The 21955-nt window shown below is 54.3% G+C and overlaps 1 protein-coding gene across 3 annotated transcripts in view; it reads left to right on the top strand.

Annotated features, from left to right (window-relative positions):
• TSPAN14 (tetraspanin 14) overlaps nt 1–20622 on the top strand; it is a 53844-nt gene extending 33222 nt beyond the window's left edge. The window contains exons 1-9 of one of the 3 annotated variants that reach the window (XM_078077506.1): nt 7050–7430; nt 7927–8012; nt 8274–8324; nt 10145–10291; nt 12012–12182; nt 14124–14249; nt 15338–15382; nt 17715–17834; nt 18865–20622. In XM_078077506.1, the coding sequence (XP_077933632.1) occupies nt 7418–7430; nt 7927–8012; nt 8274–8324; nt 10145–10291; nt 12012–12182; nt 14124–14249; nt 15338–15382; nt 17715–17834; nt 18865–18936 (831 nt within the window). In that variant the 5' untranslated portion in view covers nt 7050–7417 and the 3' untranslated portion in view covers nt 18937–20622. The other 2 variants (XM_036089787.2, XM_078077505.1) reach the window with 2 other exon arrangements.
• Nucleotides 20623–21955: the final 1333 nt, after the last annotated feature.

Genomic DNA, 21955 nt, shown 5'->3' with positions numbered 1-21955 from the left:
CTGGTTGACATATTTATACAGTCAAAATTACTTCTCTAGAAGGGCTGCCCCAATTCATAGGAAATAGACCGCCTTATCTCCTAGGGGTGTGTGTGTATTTTTCCACATTTGCACTTGCCAAGGCCGAGGGCAAGGATTGCTTAATCAGGGATTCCACTAGAGCGCCCTGATGCTACTCCCTGTAGGCTTCAGCTCCTGATCTCACTTGGGCATGTGGGAGGCCGGGATCATCAGCAGGGATTTCTGACGAAGGGCTGTTCACAGCACACTGTGATCATTGCCCGGTGCATGTGACTATTATATGCTCCCGGGGTGGTGTCAAGTCTGGGTACCTGGTGATATGTATAACTCTGCATCCTTCCCTAGTAGATAGCTGGCAAGGCCCAGTCTACTGATTTGTCTCATGTGCGCGAGTGCCCTGTTCCCATCTTGGTTCCCATCTTCCCACCTTCTTCTCCTCTCTCTCGCTCTCTTTTTTTTTTTGCTCTAGGGAGATGTAAATATCACCTCTATGGAGGTGTAAATTTGATAGAGTAACACTTACTCACTTCCAGCGTATAGTTCGACGAGTTGACAGCTATATACTCCCATGTAATCACCGTCACCCCGGTGAAGGCGTAAAACCTTTCTGTCCCTCCAGAAACTGTCCTGTACCCCTCTGCAGTACTTCCCTCCCACCCCGTCCTCAGGCAAACCGTCCATCTGCCTCCTGTCACTCTGGTTAGGATGGACTCTCGGATCTGACTTCGTTTAGTGTAGGTGGTGTTTCCTCTGTTGTTCTTCTGTTCTGAATTTCACTGATATCTTTAAAGACTTTAAAAAGTATTTTTAAATTTTATTTTTGAAAATTGTAGTAAAGCATACAGGATGATTTAGAATTGTCGTCATTTTTCGATGCACAGTTCAGGGGTATTAGGTCCGTTCACATTGCTCTGCAGCTGTCACCACCATCCATCTTCAGTCTGTTCCATTGATTCCTGCTCCTATTTTTTAATTATCATTTTTAATTTTTTTTTTTAGCGAGAGAGAGAGAGAGCATGTGTGAGCATGTGGGAGGGGCAGAGGGAGAGAGAGAATCTCAAGCAGATTCCCCGTTGAGTGTGGAGCCTGACACGGGGCTCGATCTCACGACCCTGAGATCATGACCCGAGCCGCAATCAAGAGTCAGAGGGTTAACTGACTGAGCCACCCAGGCGCCCCTGCGCCTATTTTTATTTCCTTGATTCTACTTTGGGATTACTTTGCTTTTTTTCTAGCTGGGTAAAATAGATTAGATCATTGATTTTAGATCTTCTTTCCTAGTATAGGTATTTGATACTCTGTGTTTTTTGCATCCCACACATTTGATACATTTTCATTTCATTTGGTGAAAATATCTTGTGTATGTGTACTCTGTATGTAATGTGTCCTTTCTTCTCCCTTTGGCTCACTTCAACAGTTTCTCTTTATTACTGGATTTCAGCAGTTTTATTATAATACGGGCTGGTGTGGTTTTCTTTATTCTGTTTGGGGTTCATTGGGCTTTTGGGATTTGTGGGTTTATAGTTTTCATCAGATTTAGGACTACTTTGACCATTATTTCTTCAAATACACACCTCCCACCGCTTTTTCTTCTCAGACTCCTTGTTGTCTCGTGGGTCACTGAGGCTCTGTTCAATCCCCCACCCCTACCCTTTAGTTCAAATAGTTTCTATTGCTTTGTCTTCAAGCTGACTCATCTTTTCTTCTGTAGTTAGTGTCTAATTGCTGTTAAACCCATCTAGTGAATTCTTCATTTCCAGTGTTGTATTTTCTATTTCTAATAGTTCCATTTGGACCTTCTGTTTTCTATTTCTTTCCTCATTATATTTCCTTTTAAATCCCCAAGGGTGTGTACAATATCTGTTTTCATGTCTTAGCTAATTCTACCTTCTTTGTCATGTTTGTGTCTTTTTCTAGTTACTGAATATTTTTCCTTGTTATAGATCACAAGGAAAAGTAGATTTATTTCCCTTCTTGCCTATCTAGTAAATTTTTTGTAATTTTTTTATTTTAAGTAGGCTCCATGCCCAACTGGGGCTTGAACTCACAGCCCTGAGATCAAGAGTCCCACACTCTACCTACCGAGCCAGCCAGGCGCCCTGTCTAGTAACTTTTGGTTAGATGCTAGATATAGTTTTCCCACTTAAGCATTCCTCCTGTTTTGGTCAGCTCAGGCTGCCATAACAAAATACCATTGACTTGTTGACTTCAATGACAGAAATTTAATGTCTCACATTCTGGAGGCTGAAAGTCAGGGATTGGGGTGCCGGCACGGTTGGGTTCCGCTGAGGCTCTCTCCTTGGCTGGCAGATGGCTGCCTTCTTGCCGTGTCCTACATGGCAGAGAGAGCTCTGGTCTCTCTTTCTCTTAATAAGGCTACTAATCATGGAGGCCTCACTCATGACCTCATCTAACCCTATTTACCTCCCAAAGGCCCATCTCCAAACACCATCACATTGAGAGTTAGGACATCAACATACAGATTTTGGGGGACACAACATCCAGTCCATAACACCTCCTTAACAGTATGATGTCTTCTGAATCTGGCATTTTTTGCTAACTATTGTGTGTGAGATTCATTCATGCTGTCGTATGTAGTTGTGGATCATTGGTTCTCACTGTTCTATAATAGTCCATCGTGGGGATGGATCATTTGAGATTTTTTACAGTTTTAGGCTATTTTTTATGACCTGTTCAGGTACTTTAAAGACAAGACCAGGTTGGAGACCTGAATTATAGGGATGCCCGGGGGTTCGTGTGGCCAAGCTGAAGGAAATCCTGTCTTTGGTCTCTAGGTCCAGATGGTTTCAGTGTGAAAGTTCAGTGCAGGACTAGGCAGACTGCGGCTCACAGGCCTGGCTCTCGGCCGGGTTTTGCACATACAAGTTTATTGGAACACAGCCCTGCCCATTCGTTTACGTATTATCTCTGGCTGCTTTCCTGCTATAAAAGCAGAGTTGAGTGCTTGAAACAGAGATCATCAAGCACAAAGCTGAAAATGTTTACTATATGGCCCTCTACAGAAATGTCAACTGCTGGCTTAGTATTTTGGTTTTCTCCCCACTGTTCCTCACTGAACGGTGCCGGCAGTGGTAGAGGCTGGGGTGAAGGTGGGGCTGAGGCTGGGTTGGGGTTCCTTCTCTCTGTGCCTGGGGAGCTGCCTCTAACCTCCCTGGATGACTCTGCCCTTCCTCCTTCCTGTCAAAGGCCTTGACACAGTGATTCCTGGGCGGGGCTTGGTGGGGGTGGGCTCTCTGTTATCTGGACACTCAGAGACATCTGTGGAAACTGCCCGAGTCCTCTGGGTAGTCCTTCCCCCTCCTCACCGGGGCCCCTAGCATGTGTTTGCTGGCTGTGCTGGGAAGGGCACACACGCTTCTTATTTTCAGAACCGCCCTTCCGGCAGGAGGAAAAGCTGGTGTGTGATAGCTGTGTGACCCCGCGCAAGGCACCATCCTGCCCTGCGCTTCGCTTCCCTCTGTAATGAGGAAGCCGGGCTCCAGTGTCCCTTCCGTCTCCCAGACCTTGCAGACTCCCACTGAGAAGTGGCTTAGTTTTGACTCTTTGAACGTGGGACTATTTGAAAGTGGCATTCCCTGTACTCTGTAGGGTTCACAGTGGCTACAGTCTTGAAGGGCGAGGCTTCCTAACCCCGACAGATATCTTGAGACTCACTGTCAGCCCCCCGGGCTCTCAGGGTCAGGTTGGGTCTAGAGTTTCTGCCCTCTGGAGTCCTTTCTGGCCAGTAGTTTGAGTTGTTGGCATTTCAAGTGGTCACGAGCTCTCTGGTGTTCTCTGAACTCACCAGGTCTAGAGTCAGGGTTTCCTATCCTGGAAAGTGCCTGGACCGTGGGGTTGCCACCCTGGCATGATTTATGAAGGCAGAGCTTAGGCCGTGGGAGGCGTACAGGCCTTTGCAATTACCGCCTCCAGCTGCTCAGTTTTGCAGACTGGCAGACTGAGGTCCAAGAGAGGGATGGTTTGCTCAAAGCCACAGGGTGAATTAGAAACAGAGCTGAGGTTCTGTTCTAGCTTCTTCCACTCTGTCCTGTTTTCTTTCCATCATTCTTTCTTACCTTACTTAAAAAGCCTTCAGAGGCCCTGTTTCCCTGAACTCTACTTCACTGTTGTCTCTGAGACCCAATAAAACAGATGCCTCTGGAAAGAAGGACTTTCTCTTAGGACAAAGGCTGGAGCTGGAAGTTATTGGGGGGGTGGGGCGCAGAGAGTCTAAAGGCCAGCAGATGCTGGTGGCGTCTGGACGGCCCCTCAATGCCTCTGCTCTGCTTCCCTCCCTTGCAGGAGGGCAGGGCTCCCTTGGGCCGGCTCCATGCCCTGGGGTAAGCATGTCACTTGTGATATACTTCCTTCAATCCCTGCAACCCTCCTATGACCCAGGAAAGGTCATTTCCATTGTGCAGAGGAAATCATAGGCACAGAGGAGTTCCTGGACTTGGCACGAAGTCCTGTCACCAGACAGTTGCAGAGTGGAGACTGGAGCCAGGACCAGCTGACTTGTGCTGTGTGTTCAGCACTACTCAGGCCTTGAGTTTGGCTTACTCTTGGGTTTCCTTCTCGTTTTCATTCTGAGACTCCCATAGGCAGCCCTGTGAACGGCAACCTCTGACAACCAGGGGATTTGCAAGAACCAGAGGCCAGTGGGCGCAGAACCTGAGAGCGTTGCATTGCTGCTGCTGGTTTGACTTGAGCTCCCTGCAGGAAGGCCTCTGAGGCCTGTAAGAATTGCCCAAGTCCTTTTACACACCCCGAAATGAAATCTTGCAAGGGGCCAAGGCCACTGATGTGTGGGTGATGATGGGCTGCTTCTGAGCTGCTTGGTTTTGGAACCCTGCTCCTGTCCAGCCTGCCCAGTATCCTGGCCAGGTGTCTACACTTCCATTGTCACTTGAACCTGCTTGGGTGAAGTGCCCCAGGCTTGGTCTCGTGGGGAGTGGATTCTGTGTAGCTTCCAGCCCAGAGTGTCCAGAGAGGACCCCTCACCTTCCACAGGGGGCCTTTGCCTCGGGGGGAGGGGTCAGTAATCTTTACAGTGACACCCCGCTTCCTGGCCACAGAGTGGGCCACAGAGTGACCCTCGCCACCTGAGGATATGGGTCGTGGGCTTCAGAGTTGCACAGCCCGAAAGCCCCTTCTGCAGAATTCCCGTGCTGTGGGGCCCCTGTGCCTGCCCCTTGCGGTGGGGGGCTCAGGCAGCCGCTTGTCTTCCTGGCCCGGGTGGCTGCCCTGTGGGGGGTGGGATAATGTGCCGTCAGGAGGGTCAGAGACACCCAGTTTGGTTTGAACTCTGGCACTGGCTAGTTGTGTGCCTTTGGGCAAATAACCAAGTCATTCTACATCCGAGCTTTCCTGTTTGGAAAGGGGGGTAATAGTACCACACACCCGTGATGGGGTGTGAAGGGGCCCTTTAAGCGTAGGAGGTGTTGAATGCCGGCCTCGGCGCCCAGGAAAGAGCAGTGACCACAGTGCTGTACATACCTGATGGCCCAAGGCCGGCCTCCCTTTGGGCTTAGTGGGAGTCTGGCCCCATCCTTTGGGAGGGGATTTAATCAGGTCATAAAAGACAGACAAAGGAGGTTACTCTGAGGCTGGAAAGCACCCAGCTGAACTGTCGCTCCCAGATGGTTGGCCGCCAGGGACAACAGCCCAGCCCCACGGACCATCTGCCCCAGAGAGATCCAGGGGAGGGGGCCCCACTGGAAGCTGGGTGAAGCTGGCAAGTGTCCCGGCCTGGCTCATTCACGGGGCCACTTCCCCTGTCTGGTCCTCCCTCAGTCTTCTCATCTCTAGAATTGGTCCCCAAAGTTCCTGCCTCGGGCCAGTGTTCACTGAACTCATGATCGGACATGTAATCCCCCCCAGCCTGCCGGTTCCTGTCTGTCTGGTGCAAGTTCACGTTAGTTCTTTCTTTAAAACCGAATGGAAAAACCCATGAGCCCTTTTCTTAGTGCCCAGTTGTTGTAAGAGAAGGGAATCTGGGCTGCAGTGGGAGGGAGCTGGCCCTGACTCAGCCAGGGGTCTCAGAGGGGCAGGATTCTCTCACCATCCACCGTGGTGCCAGATGGGAGGTGGCTGTCATGGAAATCGGTTAGGAGGGGCTGCAGTGCTGTTGGGGACACTGGATGAGGCATAGGGAGGGACAACTTCCAGGACAACCTCCTGTCCTGATCCTGATGCCTCTTTGTAGGGCGTGACCATGGACCTGGCCCAGGCTGGGCTTTTGCTTGGCCCCCATTTGCTCTGAATGCATTTGGAGAGCATGAGGTGTAGGTTTTCTCATCCAAACAACCCAGTGAGGTGGCCATGGTGCCATTTAATGAGAAGGGCAAGAGTTGGCAGGGGCTGGTTGGGGCTGGGAGAGCAAGGCTCCATTTGGGGCCATGTGAAGACTGAAATGTTGTCAGCTATCTTCCGTGCACAAGTCAACGTGGACATTAGGTATGGAGGTTTGGATTTGTGGGTCAGCTGTGTAGAGATGGTGTTTCAAGCCATGTGAATTACAGCCTCATCTGGAGAACCTGGGGGAGGCGGAGGAGTCCTGGACAGAGCAGTGAGGCTCGCCAGCCTATAGAGGTGCCTGGGGGAGGATGAGCCAGCAGGCAAGGCTGAAGAGTGACCAGTGCTTTGTGTCGCCAAAGCTGAGTGCCTCAGCGCAGGAGGGAATGACCAGCTGTGTCTGGTCAGATCAAATAAACAGAAAAAAGACTTGACCTCTAGCTCTGGCAAGAGGCTAAGTCATTGGGGACCTTGAGGAATGGCGGGGAGGGCAGCCTACCGGATTCAGTGGGCAGTGATTGGTCACCTTCAGGCTTGCCTGCCCTGCAGTGTAAGATGCTTGGGGAAGGAGAGGAAGTGCTCATGCACCCCATCAAGAAAAACCAAGGCCTTTAGCCACTAGTTAAATCAGCGGAGGACCACAGAGTTGCAAAACCAGGGTGGTGTCACCAGACCGCGTGTTGTTTCCTGGAGTCGAAGCTGCAACAGCATCGGGGCTTTGCCTGCGTCCTCAGTGCTGGCCGTGGAGCCTGGCACTTAGGAGGGCCTCAGGCAGTATCTGTTGAATGACTTGGATTCTAGGCCCTTCTCCTCCACTGCTGGGTGTTTTCATCTTGGCCCTCTTGGGCCCATGTTCTGCTTTGTAAAGTGGACGGATCGGGTGCAGGCAGGGCTTCTGTGGGAACCAGCGGTGAGGGGTCTGTGAACCCTCTGCAATCCCATCCCAAGTATTGGGCACGGAAGCATTCTGTGAAGGTGGTTTGTGATTCCAAAGAGGTTGCGATCTCCTGGGGGCTTTCTTTGAAGGGCCTTCCCTTCCCACTCCAGCCCCCCCGGGGCCAGTAGTGAACAAAGGAGGCAGGGATTCTTAAAGTGTGAGAATATGCCTTGGAGAGGTGAGTCCTAGACAGACCTGGCCCCATTATTTACCGGGAGGTACTGATGAATGGCAGGCAAATGCTAGCGTGGTATAAAGAACTTACGGAGAAAAATAGGCAGCTTAATTTTCAGAGGCCAGGTGTTTTGTTTTATATGGACAAAATCTCTGGTTTAGAAACCTGTGTGGTGTATGGGGGGCGCTTTCTGTTGTGGTACAGTGAGGCAGCCTGGTTCCAGTGGGGTGGAGGGGTGCTGCTTTTCTGGGGTGAATGTGTAGTTTAGCACAGGCCTATTTTAATTCAGTAACAAATAACCCAGTAACCAATAACGCGGAGCACACCAGGGCTCTGGAGAGAGGCTCTCCAGCACGGGGAGCCTGTGAATGCACCTGGGGGGCTGTCACAGAGGGTCATGTCTTCTTTATACCAGATCCTGCACTGAAGTGAGTTCAGGGGCTTTGGGAATGTGGAGGAAACAGGGCAGGGCCATCATGATGTGTCTCTGACTCCATAGTGTCGAGGGCAGCCTGTGCTCTGAGATCTTCCTCTCTGCTCCCTGGAGCGTGGGGGCCATTGAGTTTGTCCAGATGTTCAGGGAAGGTAGGTGTAAGTTACCCCAAACGCCTGGCCATTCCTTCGCTCTGGGGTAGAGTTCGCGTCATCTGCAGGGACCGAGGGCTTGCCTTGCCGCTGGCCCGTCTGCACGGACATGAGCCAGGAGCGTCCCTTGACTAGCAGTGTGGACGTTCCTCCCAGAAGCATGTTCATGGTGCTGGTTTCAGACTTAACTAATTCTCTCCCTCTCTCCCTCTCTCCCTCCTTCCCCACTTCTCCCCTTCCCTCCCCCCCTCCCCTGCTTAGTTGGCTGGAGTTGTCTTCCTTGGAGTCGGACTGTGGGCATGGAGCGAAAAGGTAGGTGTCACTCTTACCAGCACTGTGGAAGCATCAGGTCTCCTGGAGCAGGTGTGTTCAGCTTTAATTGCTCCTTCCAGACTCCTCCCTGACAAGCATTCTTGCATGGGGTAATGGTTTGTAGCCATTGGTCGTCACAGAGCCAGCTCTGGGAAATAGTTACTGAGCTTGTCGTGAGACCTCCTGGGGCCCTGGGACTGGCTCTGTTTCCCTGTGGTGGGGTCACAGGCTGGGCTGGGCTGGGCTGGTTGGGTTTTTGAGCTCCGGGAGTGTGGAGAGCCCTCTGCTGTTCCCAGAAGCCTCAGACGGCCTGGGGGCTTGTCTGCCCTTGTGTCTGGGGCGGGCCTGGGCCGCCTTCTGCTCCTCTCGGTGCCTCTGGGAGCGAGCACCTCCCTGAACACAGTTGTGTTCATTCCTGAAGTTCTTGTCCTTCTGAGATCGGGGGCAGGGCTGTGTGACACGCCCCCTGGGCGCCCTTCCTTACTCCCCTGTGAACCCCCTTGCCCAGCCTGTGCAGGAGAGGGGAGGTGGGGAGACCGGGCTCTTCCTGCCCAGAAGGACAAGGGGCAGTGGACGCTCTGAGGAGGGGACCAGATTCGCGAGCTGTTGAGCCAACATCTGCTCCGCTGGTGGGTGCATGCTGGGGACGCAGAGCTGAAGAGGACCCTCGCTACAGGGCGGGCGGAAGAGGGGACAGAGAAGGAGCAAGGCAGAACAAGTTGCCCTGGGCCAGGCAGGAAACTGGGAACTAAAGCATCGTCGAGCCTCAGGCCCGGGACCCTCTCTTACCTTCAGTGGAAGCTCCCTTTGGTTCCAGGAGAAGGAGGCGGGAGCGCTTGGATCTGTGGGCTTTCTTGCCATGGCCTTAGGAGCTGAATAAGGCCCGCCTTGGGGTTTAGGCATCTTCAAGGTAGCCTGTGAACCCCTAAAGGGCAGGAGCTGAAGTGCAATGTCACTTTGTCCTGCGAACAAACCCCACAAGCCCCTGCAAACCGTGACTCATATCGCCACCGTGTGGCCATCTCTTGAACGGCAGCAGCTCCGGCTGAGCCCTGAGCGGAGGCCTGGCTACCTGGGAGCCTGGGAGCCGCTGCGTGCTGGGCCGGTGGCTCCTTTCTCCTTCCTCCTTTGAATCCTGTAGAACTCCTCAGTCGGTTTTGGTTCTCCCTAGCCACATGTGACTGTATGTATTTAAATTAGTTAAAATGAAACATGAGTTAAAATTCAGGTTTTCAGTTGCCCTCAGGTGCGCAATAGCAATGGGGCCAGTGGGTACCATTTGGGACAGTGCAGATATAGAACACCTCCCATCATCACAGCAGCTTTCATGGACAGTGCTGCCTTCGTCTGCGTGGCTGTTCTCCACCAGGGTGTGCAAAGTGAAGCTGTTCTCAGCTCAGGATAGTGGGGTTCTCCACAAACTGAGTGCAGAGTAAGCTGCCACATGGCCAGAGGTCAGGGTGAGGCTCTGGCCCTAGGGTGCCCTGCACTCCAGGCCTGGCACAGGGATCCTGCAGTCTCCAGAAGAAGTATGGCTTCTGCCTGGGAGGGACTCACAGCCGAGGTGCAGCCCAGGATTGCTGCATGCGAGGGCCCTGGGAGCTGAGGCGGGCAAGGATCTGTGGGCAGAGAGGCCCCTAAGAGGGCAAGTGGGCAGGGGCCACGCTCTGTTCTGGCCTGGCTGTTAATGAGAGGGCTGAGCCTCAGAAGACAGGTCCCTGTCCTTATTTTAGCGCTGGACACAACCTAGCGCCCTGCGCCCCCCCATCCCCCAGGCACCCTTGACTCCATGAGGCTGATGCTTTCTCTGCCTCTTTCAGGGGGTGCTGTCTGACCTCACCAAAGTGACCCGGCTGCATGGAATCGACCCTGTGGTGCTGGTCCTGATGGTGGGCGTGGTGATGTTCACGCTGGGGTTCGCTGGCTGCGTGGGGGCCCTGCGGGAGAACATCTGCCTGCTCAAGTTTGTGAGTAGCCACAGATAGAGGGGCGGGAGGGGTGTGGGCTCTGCGGGGCGGGCTTAGCCCTTATCTGGCCGGAGAGGGTCGCACCTCTTACAGCCTCCCCCACCCCTGGGCCCCAGCAGTGCGGGGAGGAGGCTGCCCACCAAACGGTAAGGTTTCAGGAAACAATTAGCTGAACCAGCTCCTCATCCCTGGAAAAGCTGGGCCCCTCTGGTTTTCAGCTCCTGGAGGGAAGAGATGGCTAAGCAGCCAGCTCCTCTCCCCCTCCCTTGCCTCTTATTTCCCTCAGAAGTTGTAAAGGAATTGTTTGTTTGCTACTCACCTTTGCCCTTCTTTTTTTTTTTTTTATTAATTTTTTTAAAGATTTTATTTATTTATTTGACCGAGAGAGAGATAGCGAGAGCAGGAACACAAGCAGGGGGAGTGGGAGTGGGAGAGGGAGAAGCAGGCTTCCTGCCGAGCAGGGAGCCCGATGTGGGACTCGATCCCAGGACCCTGGGATCATGACCTGAGCCGAAGGCAGACGCTTAACAACTGAGCCACCCAGGTGCCCTCACCTTTGCCTTTCTTAGCTAAGATCAAAAGACGTTGCCAGTAAAGTTAGGAAACCATTTCCCTCCTCCAGGGTGTGAATGTACTGGGATGTGCAATGCAGAATCCTTAATTTCCTGGCAGAACTGCCAGTTACGAAGAGTTTGATTTTATATTTAGATACAAATTCACGTTGAAATGCTTTCAGTTAAAATTAAATAGCATCTGGGGGGGGCGGGGAACACATAATCGTGTTTTGCAATATATTATTTGTTGAATTTATTAGATCAAGCCTTCTCTTCCCCAGGCTTAATTTAAAAAGCAAAACATGTGTTGTTGTTTTTTTTTCTCTCATTTTTTTTTTTCCTCTTCAAAATATATGTAGTATCTTCCTTCTGTGTGAATGGAGGTTGCGTTTTGGAGGGCCTTGTGCGTATGTATGTTTGTGTGTGTATGTGGGTGTTTCCCCTTGTCTTATTCTGAGACCTTTGCCTGCCGTGACCTCGCTCCTTAGAGCGCAGGGTGACCAGTGGTGGTAATGGCCAGGAGAACTCACTCACTGCTGGCCGGATGTCTGCCGGATGGGAGGGGTGCGGCTGCGGGGGGCCCTTGCAGAAGGCCACCACTGTGGTGGCCAGGGGCGCTGTGCTTCTACGGAGATCTTGACACGTACAGAGGGACTCAGATGTCCTGCATGAGCTGCGTGACCTCAAGCAAGTGACATGCCTGAGTGGTTTCCTTGTCCCTAAAGTGTGGGTGACAGTAGATTTCTAGCAACTTGGATGGTTGTGTGTGTGAGGAGAGTGGTCAGATACTGTGTCTGGGCCCCAGGCTCTGCCCTAAAGGAGCTGATGGCCTGGTGGGGTAGGTTAGCCGTTCATTCCCGGAATGGGGCTTGTTGGGGAGGGAGGCTACCTCACAGGAAATGGGTGACACGGTGGCTTGGAGCTTTCTCGTCCTTTCACTCATCTCTTACCAATGATGCTGTGATGTGGGTGGGGGTGCACATCTGCATTTACAGATGGGGCGGGGCTGCCAGCCAGTAACATGGGATCCCCGGGGGCTCCGGCGCTGGTCTCTCGGGTGTGGAGCCCACCCTATGTGGCAGGCACCGATCCCGGGTCAGATGAGGTTTGGCCCCGCCGGAGGCCGGAGGTGTGATGACTCTCAATCCCATGTTTGCCCCATGCAGTTCTGCGGTACCATCGTGCTCATCTTCTTCCTGGAGCTGGCCGTGGCCGTGCTGGCCTTCCTCTTCCAGGACTGGGTGAGGGACCGGTTCCGGGAGTTCTTCGAGAGCAACATCAGATCCTACCGGGACGACATTGACCTACAGAACCTCATTGACTCCCTTCAGAAAGCCGTAAGCACTGCCGGCGCTGGCCTCCCGGGTAGAGCGTGGGCTTCCCTGGCCGGGGACGCTGCTCCAGCCTCGGCTAGCAGGGAACCCGGGGCGTCCCTCCTCAGCATGGCAGGTAGCGGGGAGGCCGTGGGAGGTGCCGCTCCTGCCTCTGGTCAGTTTAGCTTTGCCCGCTCGTGGTTGCCTGGCTGTGTGGGCGTGTTCACAGTGTGTCCTCCCCCACTTGCATGGGGCAGGTGGTCTAGCTGCCCCCGCGGCCACCCTCCCCCTGGGCCCAGATCTCTCCGGTCCCAGCCATGCAGGTGGCCGCAGGTCCCCAGGCGCTGTGGGTACCCAGGGGCAGAGCGTCTCCTCCCCCCAGCGTGTGACTCACCGTCTGAGGCTATTCCTGTCCCCTTCCTCCCTGGGACCTTTTCCCCTTCCTGTTCGAGAGGGCAGAGCTGCCTGGAGGAAGCTTCCCCAGATGGGGAGGAATGTGACCTCCCTGGAATATGTCCCCAGGGGGCTGTCTAAGCCATCCCAGGCCTTGGCTTTGACTCCATCTGGCCCCCGTCCCCCTGTGTGCGTCTGCACCTGGAGGCTTGGACCACAGCCGTCCCCGCCCTGGGGGGGCCCACTCCCCGCCACCGGCTGGGGCAAGGCCGTCGTGTGATCCGTCTTTGCACTGCCAGAAAACCTCGCTTCCTCAGGGACTTCATGTGGAACGCTTGGGTTCTGAGAAGAAAATAAGCAAGCAAGCATTAAAAATAACTCTGGTCTGCTCTCATGTTCACGAAAACTTGTTTACCCTTATGTCGGGGATCCGGCCAAACCCACTTATGTGACCAGAGACGCTGTGTCGTAATAGTGACCGGCACTCGTCTGTGACAGCCCTGTTGCTGCCACTTCCTCCCGCCCCTCACTGAGCCTGCTGGCGGTTCCCGTTGTCCCAGCACCCCGCTGCGCCCGGGTGCTCCTGCCCACACCCGCCTCGAAGCCAGGGCGCTCTCCTTCAGTGCCGCCTTTCCCCTTGAAAATACATTCTCCAGAGGCACTCGGTAAATTGTGGAGATTCCTCACGCTGAAGTACTCGGGAATCATGAAAGCAGCTGGAACAGGGCAGGGTAAAGGGGGGGCATGGGATTTTATCTTAGAAGTGAAAGAAGACAACCAGGAATCCTGGTCGTGTGTTTGTTGTGATCACGGCCACAGCCACGTTAGTAGTCAGGACGAGGGTGAAAACGGAGTCTGCTCCTGCTCTGGGATGCCCTTGACATCACCGTGCTGTTGTCAGTGTTTGGCTGTTTTACAACTTTTAGATGAATGGCGATTCTCTTTGCAGCTACACCAGATAATGGGGGGTGCAGAGACCCCAGGTTACGGGGGGCAGAGCTATGATTGTGTTACTGTCCACCCCGCTCACAATTCTGGCCTTGGGAGTTAGACGTCCAGCAGCTGTGTTTTGTAAGGAGGCACCTAAGGGAAGTAAGGCCAGCTTGGAAATTTCTCTGAGAGGGAGCCGCGCTCACAGCCCACAAGGCGGGGTTCTTGGGGGCACCAGAGAACTGTATCAGAGGTACTGAGTGGCCTCCGAGGAGGGTGAGGAATCTGCTCTGGGCTGAGGGGAGGGGAGGAAGGGGAAGCTCCCGGGGGAGGAGGTCTGGACCAGAATGCTGCGCCCCAGCGGAGGCCAGGGGGCACTGCGGAGCCAGTCCTGCCTGCTGGACCCGGCGGGGGTGGGGGTGGGGGTGGGGGTCATGGCCGAGTTTCCTGGTTTCCTTCTTAAAAGGCTACCCAGGTCACCATGCTCAGCATCTCTGTGCATGCAGGAGGTCGCTGGGGGGCCTTGATTTCTCTGTGTGTACGTGAGCAGCGCTTCCTCTCGTGTCCCCGCTCCCCTGTGGGTGGTCAGAGCCCTGGCTCAGAGCCAGAGCCCCTGACAGCTCTCGGCTTTTGTGATCCCAGAACCAGTGCTGCGGGGCATATGGGCCTGAAGACTGGGACCTCAACGTCTACTTCAACTGCAGCGGTGCCAGCTACAGCCGTGAGAAGTGTGGGGTGCCCTTCTCCTGCTGCGTGCCGGACCCCGCGGTGAGTTGGCCTGCCCCGGGGCTCGTGGAGCAGTTCCGGGCTCTGGAGGCGCCGGGCTGCTTCTCTTCGGGCTGCCCTGTGCTCCCTCCGCACACCACCGCCTGGTTCCTGCAGTGCCGAAACCCTCTGTGTGTAAATCCCAGGAACGGTTTTGCATGACCTGCCCTTGCTCTAGTGTTCTGGGTGAAGCAGGAGAAAACCAGTCGTGTCCCTCCCTTGAGGGGCTCTCACGCAGGGTGCCTGGACGAAATGCTAGAAACGCGGTGAGCCCTGGGCCGCCCTCTTCACTGTCCTCTGGAGAGAATGCCTGGGCGGTGGGGGTACTCACTGTCTGGGGTGGTGGAGGATTCTCGCCTTTCTTCTTCACCTGTTCTCATTCCCAGCCCATGGCCCGGGTCCCTGGGTTCCAGAAACGGGGCTCTTGGGGTGACCTGCGAAGGGGCACTGAATGTTTGCTAGAACTGTGAGCCCTTTACAGCTGCGGTACTGGGCTCCGGGGCTCCAAGCAGGCCTGCTCCCCAGCCCAGGAGAGGCTCGGGTTTTGCTGCGGCCGCACAGCTAGGGCCTGAGATCCCCACTGTGACCGTGAAATACCGAGCGAGCGGAACTTGCATCTCCCAGCGCAGACACTAGCGAACTATGACCCGTGGACCGGATCCAGCCTCCTCTGTGTGGGATCTTTGAGCCGAGAACAGTTTCACCCATTTTTAAATGGTTGACAATAAATGAAAGGAAGGATAATATTTTGTGATAGGTGAAAATTATATGAAATTTAAATTTCAGTGTCCATAAGTGAAGTTTTGCTGAAATATGGCCATGTGCATTTGTTTATGCATCATCCATGTCTTCCTTCATGCTCCGAGAGCAGAGTTGAATAGTTGCTATGTAGACAGGTCTCCCTCACACACACAGCTGGCCAACCTTTGTCCTAGTATGAAAGGTTAGTTGGCATCGGGATTAAAGGATGTGAGCTATAGTGGAATTTGTACAGGTGTTTGCTGATGTTTGGTTGGGACTTTTCTAGAGCCTTCCACCATTGGCTTCCCAAGAGAACAAAAATGACCAATTTTTTCCTGCTTTTCTTACAGCAAAAAGTTGTGAACACACAGTGTGGCTATGATGTCAGGACCCAGGTGAGCACCCGATGCATGCAACTTTGAGTTTGTCAGGTTTATTCCCTGTGGTCCAGCATCCTGATTTAGCACAAGTGCAAATTGGAGTGGGTGAGACTCGAGTCTGCCATCTAAGCTGGGAGCGAGCTGGGTAGGAGCCGCTGGTGGCAAGACTCCCGGGAACAGTGAGGGGGGTGATTCCCAGCCCTGTGAACTGCAGTCACAAAATCTAGCAGTTACTGCATTAGCGGAAAGAGGTCAGATGAAAGTTTCGGGAACAAAGGCTATATTTTTAATGGCTCCTTGGAGTCCCAGGAGGTGTCTGTTCTCTAGGAGTTCAGGATGAAGCTGTAGGAGCGCGTGGCTTGGTTTAGCTGCCATATGGAGGCGGGGGTGACAATGAGCAGGGAGACAGGTCTTGGGGCGGGAGAAAGGCTCAGTCCTCCAGGGCTTTCTTCAGGCCACAGGGGGTGTGGGGGTGAAGAGAAGTGAGTGTCCCCCTCCCCGCCAGCACTGCTCGGTGGCCTTTGGTGGTATGAGTGACTGATATTCTGAAGGAGGGAACTTGGGGAATCCACGAGCACCCCTCCTGTTGACCACAGACATCAGGGATGTGTGCCTCCGGTTTGGGAGGCCCGAAGCCCTTCTGCAGGGACCTCCGTCCGTTGCATGGGATGGGCCTGCACCAGCATTGTCCTCTCATTGCCACTTGCGTTAGATTCTAGGGCTGTCATAACCAAGTAGCACAGACTGTGGCTGAAACAACGGAAACGTCTCTCCTCAGAACTCCGGTCAGAAGTCCGACATTAGGGTGTTGGCAGGGTTGGTCTGAAGCCTCTCTCCTGGGCTTGTAGGTGGCTGCCTTCTTCTGTATGTGTGCCCACCTCGTCCTCCCTCTGTGTCTTTTGGTGTCCTGATCACTTTTTTTTTTTTAAAGATTTTATTTATTTATTTGATAGAGAATGAGAGAGAGAGACCATGAGAGGAGGGAGGGTCAGAGAGAGAAGCAGACTCCCTGCTGAGCAGGGAGCCCGATGCGGGACTCGATCCCAGGACTCCAGGATGACCTGAGCCAAAGGCAGTCACTTAACCGACTGAGCCACCCAGGCGCCCCTGATCACTTTTTATAAGGACACCAGTTATATTGGATTACAGCCTACCCTGATAACCTCATTTTAATTTATTTACCTTTTTTTTCATATGGTATTTCTCTTTCTCTGACTGACTTATTTCGCTTAGCATAATACTCTCTAGCTGCATCCACGTTGGTGCAAATGGCAAGATTTTATTCTTTTTTTATGGCTGAGTAATAATCCGTTGTATATATGTAACACATCTTTTTTTCCCTCAGATCTAGAGTTTGGGTTCGGTTTAGGGCCAACATAATGGTTAGGGTTGGGGTTGGGGACAGTGTGAAGGTATGTGCCTATTATCCTGCAGTTCAGAGACCTCTGTGGAGGGATAACTTTAGAGTTAGGGTTATTGTTAGGGTTAGGGGTTAGGGGCTAGGGTGAGGGTATGGGTATGTGCCTGGTATCCTGCTGTTCAGAGATCTCTCCAGAGCATTGAGTTTAGCGTTAGCGTTAGGGTTATGGGTTATATTACCTCTTTAAACACCCTGTCTCCAAATGCAGTCACATTCTGAGGAATTGGGGGTTAGGACTTCAACATCTGAATTTTAGGGGGACACAGTTCAGCCCCTCACCCCACTAAAATGGATTACTAATCCATCAGTGTTGCTATGGGCGAGGCTGTGTGTGGGTGAAGGTGGGCTGTGTGTGCTGAGGGCACCTCCCGTGTGCCTACTGAGTCTCCGCTAAGGGTCAGGATTGGAAGGAGCCCGTGGGCTTACGACCGTTCCTGTGACCCTGGCTGCTGGAGCCAAGCTTAACTGGGTGGGGGACACAATCTGGGAAACCACTGTCCTCTCCTTCCCCAGCCAACTTCTCTGACTTAGAAGATGCTGAAGGCCCTTCTAGTTTCTCTCTTTAAAGGCACATCTTCCTTCTTGAGCCCTGAGGCCCCTCCCTCCCTGTCCTTCAGATGTGGGCTCTGGGGGTGTGTCCCTCTTTCAGTCTGGGGAGGCCCAGTGGGGGTGGGTAAAGACCACCGCCAGGGAGCCTTTGTTGGGGCAGAGTAGAAGATGCAGACTGCCCGGGGAGAGGGGAGAGGGCAGAGACCGAGGCAGGTGGATGCAGTTCTCCTGGAGAGTTCTGTCCGTCCTTGGCACCTACCTTCCAGCACCCTGGCTCCCACCGAGCCTCACCCTGCCCGCTGCGGGAACCCTCTGGGGAGCTGGGGTGGGGATGCCCCGCATGCCTTGGGCTCAGGTTGCTGTGGTGTTTCCCTGCAGCTGAAGAGCAAGTGGGACGAGTCCATCTTCACAAAAGGCTGCATCCAGGCGCTGGAGGGCTGGCTTCCGCGCAATATTTACATCGTGGCCGGCGTCTTCATCGCCATCTCCCTGCTACAGGTTCGTTCCCCCTGCCCTTTGTGGTTTCCTCTGTCCTTGCGGGTCGCACCTGTTCATTTGAACCAGATGGCATGTGGGAAGACTGGTGGCCGAGAGAATGGGGAGGAGGAGGGGAGGCAAGAACTCTGCGAATCCGAGAAACCAGGAGTTCTCCGGGGTGCCCAGGGCTTGGGAGGAGAAGCCGGCAGCCCCCAAGCAGCCTCTGGGACGGCCGCCGCCGCCGTGCGCAAAGTGCGTCGTTCACCTCCCACACGGTGCAGTGAAGAGGGCTCCTGACCGCGGCCCGGGGTCTGCTCACCATCCACACACCCCTTCCTCCTTCACCCCGCGAATGTGTGTTGAGTGATCTCCGAGGGAAGCTTAGACACAGAAGCACCTAGAAAAGGAAAGAACAAATTTACTTGCCAAATGGGCAGAGCAGTCAGACTTCAGAAGGACTGGCTCATCAAATATAAACCACAACAAGAATTTAAAGGGGAAATAAAATTCCAAGATTTCCGAGTTCACGTTGGTCTGTTTCTGGTAGAAAAACTGTCTTCCCACATGACGATGCTGGTCACCAAGGTCAGACGGCCGCACAGGTAAAATCAGGGAGAACCTTGTTTTTATTGTGGAATCCAGGTTTTTTTTTTTTTTTTTTTTTTTTTTGTGGAATCCAGGTTTACAGGAAACATCGAGATTTATTATTTTGCGTCGAAACCAGTCAGGTGACTCTGTTATTTTTGGTTTAACCTCGGGTGCAAAGTGTGCCCCAGCTCATGGTACGTGACGTGCGTGGCCCTGTCGGAGGCAGGCCTTCTGTGCTGTCCGCTGTGTGCCCCAAACTTCTGGGCCCCAGGGATCTAGCACAACAGACCCCAGGACTCACTTTTTCCTGGTGGGTGGGTCTTGTTTTGCCACAGGCCCAGTTGTTCTGTGTGCTGCGTCCTCAGTGTGCAGAGTGGGCCCGGGCTGGTGTGTAGTGCAGGCTTCCCCGTGCACCTCGCCGTCGGGCCCCAACGCTGACAGCCTGTCCTGGCTTTGGTTTCAGATTTTTGGCATCTTCCTGGCGAAGACCTTGATCTCGGACATTGAGGCGGTGAAGGCAGGCCATCACTTCTGAGGAACAGCGGTGAGCAAGCAGAGCTGAGCCACGCCATGGAGGCCAGAGCCCTTCACTCTTGTCAAGTCGACATCCAGAGGGAGAGAAGTGGACGCACCCAGCACCCAGCCAGAGCCAGCAGCTTGCCTTCGGCCTCAGCGTGCCGCGACCTCCCCGTTCCTGTTTGCTGGTGCTGAAGACCGAGGGGCCCCTCTGACCTGCACGGACTTGGGACGGAGACCCCCCCACCCCGGGGTCTACCCAGAGACAGAGAACATGGCTTTAAGTGGGGGTGGTGACTCTGAGGGACAGAGGGCTCCCGTGGCTGTGAAAAGGGCTTGACTTGGTTCTCCTGGAGGCTAAGCGTGTCTGCAGGGCACCCTGGCCTCCCCACTCGTGTCACTGGTGCTGGCCCGGAGGGCAGCCTCGTCTGCTGCGGGTGGGACATGAGGGCGGGGGGGCCTAGCAGACACGGACGAGGCTTCTCCCAGCAGCAGAAGGACCTGGGGAGGGGAAGGGGCACAGGTGGACCGTGCCAGCAGAGCCTGTGGTGTCTGCACAAGTCGGGGGATGTTTGCAGGATCCTCAGCCATGTCCAAGTAAGCCTGAGCCATGTGTGGACGGGTGCCACGGAGCGCCCCCCCGCTGCCCCTGCCAGGGCGAGACCCGCCTCCAGCTTCGCCAGCGGTGTGCCCGATGGCACGGGGGGAGGGGGGCGTGGGCAAGGTTCTCCTCTGAGTCGGCTCTCCCTCTCTGAAAGTGTGTAAATAGTTTATTTATAGGGATAAGAATGTTCTCACACCGTTTCTTCATTTCCTCTGGCATTCCCTCCAAGCAGCCTTACACGGTGTCTGGGACTGAAGCCATCCCTCTCAGTTCCCTTGAGTGTCTCAAGAACCAACCCCATTACTTCCCCTTTTCATGCCTCACAGCCCAGGTGCACACGCGCGCTCCCCCTTCCTCTGTGCACCCCCAGCTCACATGCACCCACTCCCCTCCCCAGCTTGGCCTCGCCGGCTTCTGGTCTTGGTGCTACTGAAACCGCCACCTGGAACTTGAATCCTGACACACACACCCCGCCCCCCCCCCCCCCAAGGCAAGGGCCAGAGACGGCCAGCCTGGAACCTGTGACCAGGGCTCCTGTCGAGGCCACATGCTAAGGGCCGCTGGTCGGCCTGGCATTTGCCTCTCCCTGGAGAGCGGACCTGCGGCCGGGCCCCTGTGTGGAGCCGGAGACCCCAGCCTGCAGCTGTGTAGAAGCTCGGGATGGTTCTTTTTTTTGGCTAACCTTTGTGATGACCCCCCTCCGTTGTCCCCAATCAGGATATCTGTGGTGATCATGTCCACCCTCCCTGGCAGGGCTATCCTGGGGCTTGCTCTTGGAAATGAAGTCTGTCTTATGTACCGAATGGTTTGTGTGTCTTTGGCTGGGCTCCTATCTTAACGCTTCTCTGGATCTTGTACCAGTTCTGTCCTCATTCAGGGATTGAGTGCTACCTTTACTGACTTGCCGAAGTGTACATGCTGGTGTGGTGTATACTGGTGGGTGTTTGTTGATGATGTTATGATTTTTGTTTTTGTTCTTGTTTTTTTTTTTCTTTACAATTTTCTCTGTAGACTAGAGGAAGAAGAATGCTTGTGTTTTCAGGAAGTATGATGCTTTTCTTTGACTGCCAAACTCTTTTATGGAATATATCTTTATATTAATGCTGTTGTCCTGGTGGTTTTTATTTTGAGTGACATCAAGATGGCATTAAGCATTGCAGGGGTAAACTCAGCTGCCAAGGGAACCAGGGGGACTGTGTGTGACTCGACACAACAGGACAGTGGAGGGTAATGGCAATCATGGTCGGCACAATCCGGAGTAACTTTCATCAAGTGATTTGTTTTAGATTCTGCATGCCACTTTCAGTTATCCTTTGTGTGGAGGTTACAGCTGGACCAAGCGGGCTTGTGGCTTGGTTATGCTCAGCTAGAAGCACGAGGCAGAGCTTTGACTCTGCAGGCCGGGAGGAAGTGCATTAGGCGACCTCTGTCCAGCCCCGGGCGGTATGATCCAGGCAAGAGAGCTTGGGGACACTGGGTCGGGATCTGGGCACTGCTGCTACACGGGTGTGTCTGGACCTGCTGGCCCATCTGTGAAGGGTTAGTGTGCCTCTGACCCATCCTGCCCTGGGGGAGGTGGTGGCTCCAGACCCAGCGCTGCTGGTGCGTGGACCCCCAACAGCTTAGCTTCCTGCACCGCTCCTGCTGGCCCACCTCTCGAGCTCGACTGGGTGGCCGGACCCCTTGCAAGTCTCTTGATAGCTCACAGCCCAGCTCCGGGTGAAGACTAGCTATGACTTTTTCGAAGTTGAGTTTGTTTTTCAATTAGTTTCCAAAACTCTGGCCACTGGAGCCATCCCCTCTGACTCTGAGCGGTTGGAGAATAGAGAGGAGGCCCAGCGGAAGTGGTGCACGTGTGGCCGTCTCCAGTGAACCCGCCTCCGTATGGAGCCACGGTGCAGCCGTCCCGGCCCTTCCCTGCGCAGCCCCCGTACTCCCTGCCCTCCCAGACCGGGTGGAGGCCAGTGTGACCTGTGCACGTCCCCTCCTTGCCCCCACATACGCTCACTGTAACGTGTCTGGCTCTTCCCTTATCCTGCCCGCGCCCCTCCTGCCCCCTCCTCAAAGGACTCGGCTGCATCATTGTTTTCCCATGTCCTCTCCCACTCACACCATTACATCTTTCCCCATCTCCGAAAGCTTGCTTTGGCCCCCTCGCCTGCCTTCCTTCCCTTCCCGGGGAGGCTCATTGTCTGGGTCTCTGTTCCCAGCCCTGCCACAGCCCACCACTCTCCTCCCTGACTGAAAGCCGCTCACCCCCTCACCAAGCCCTGTTGGCCTCTGCAGCTCCCAACACTCTGAACTATCTTCTGCCTTTGTGGCCCAGGCTCGCCAGGTCTCTGGCGCTCGCCCGCCTGTCCTTGTCACGCTTCCAGCTACGCCTGCCACTGCCCAGCTCACCCGTGTCCAGGGGTGCCCCCTGCCTGAAGGGCAA

The sequence above is a fragment of the Halichoerus grypus genome, chromosome 7, assembly GCF_964656455.1.
Source record: "Halichoerus grypus chromosome 7, mHalGry1.hap1.1, whole genome shotgun sequence".
In the NCBI taxonomy this organism is placed as follows: domain Eukaryota; kingdom Metazoa; phylum Chordata; class Mammalia; order Carnivora; family Phocidae; genus Halichoerus; species Halichoerus grypus.
The sequence above is the reverse complement of the archived record's forward strand: the minus strand, read 5'-3'. Positions and strand labels throughout refer to the sequence as shown.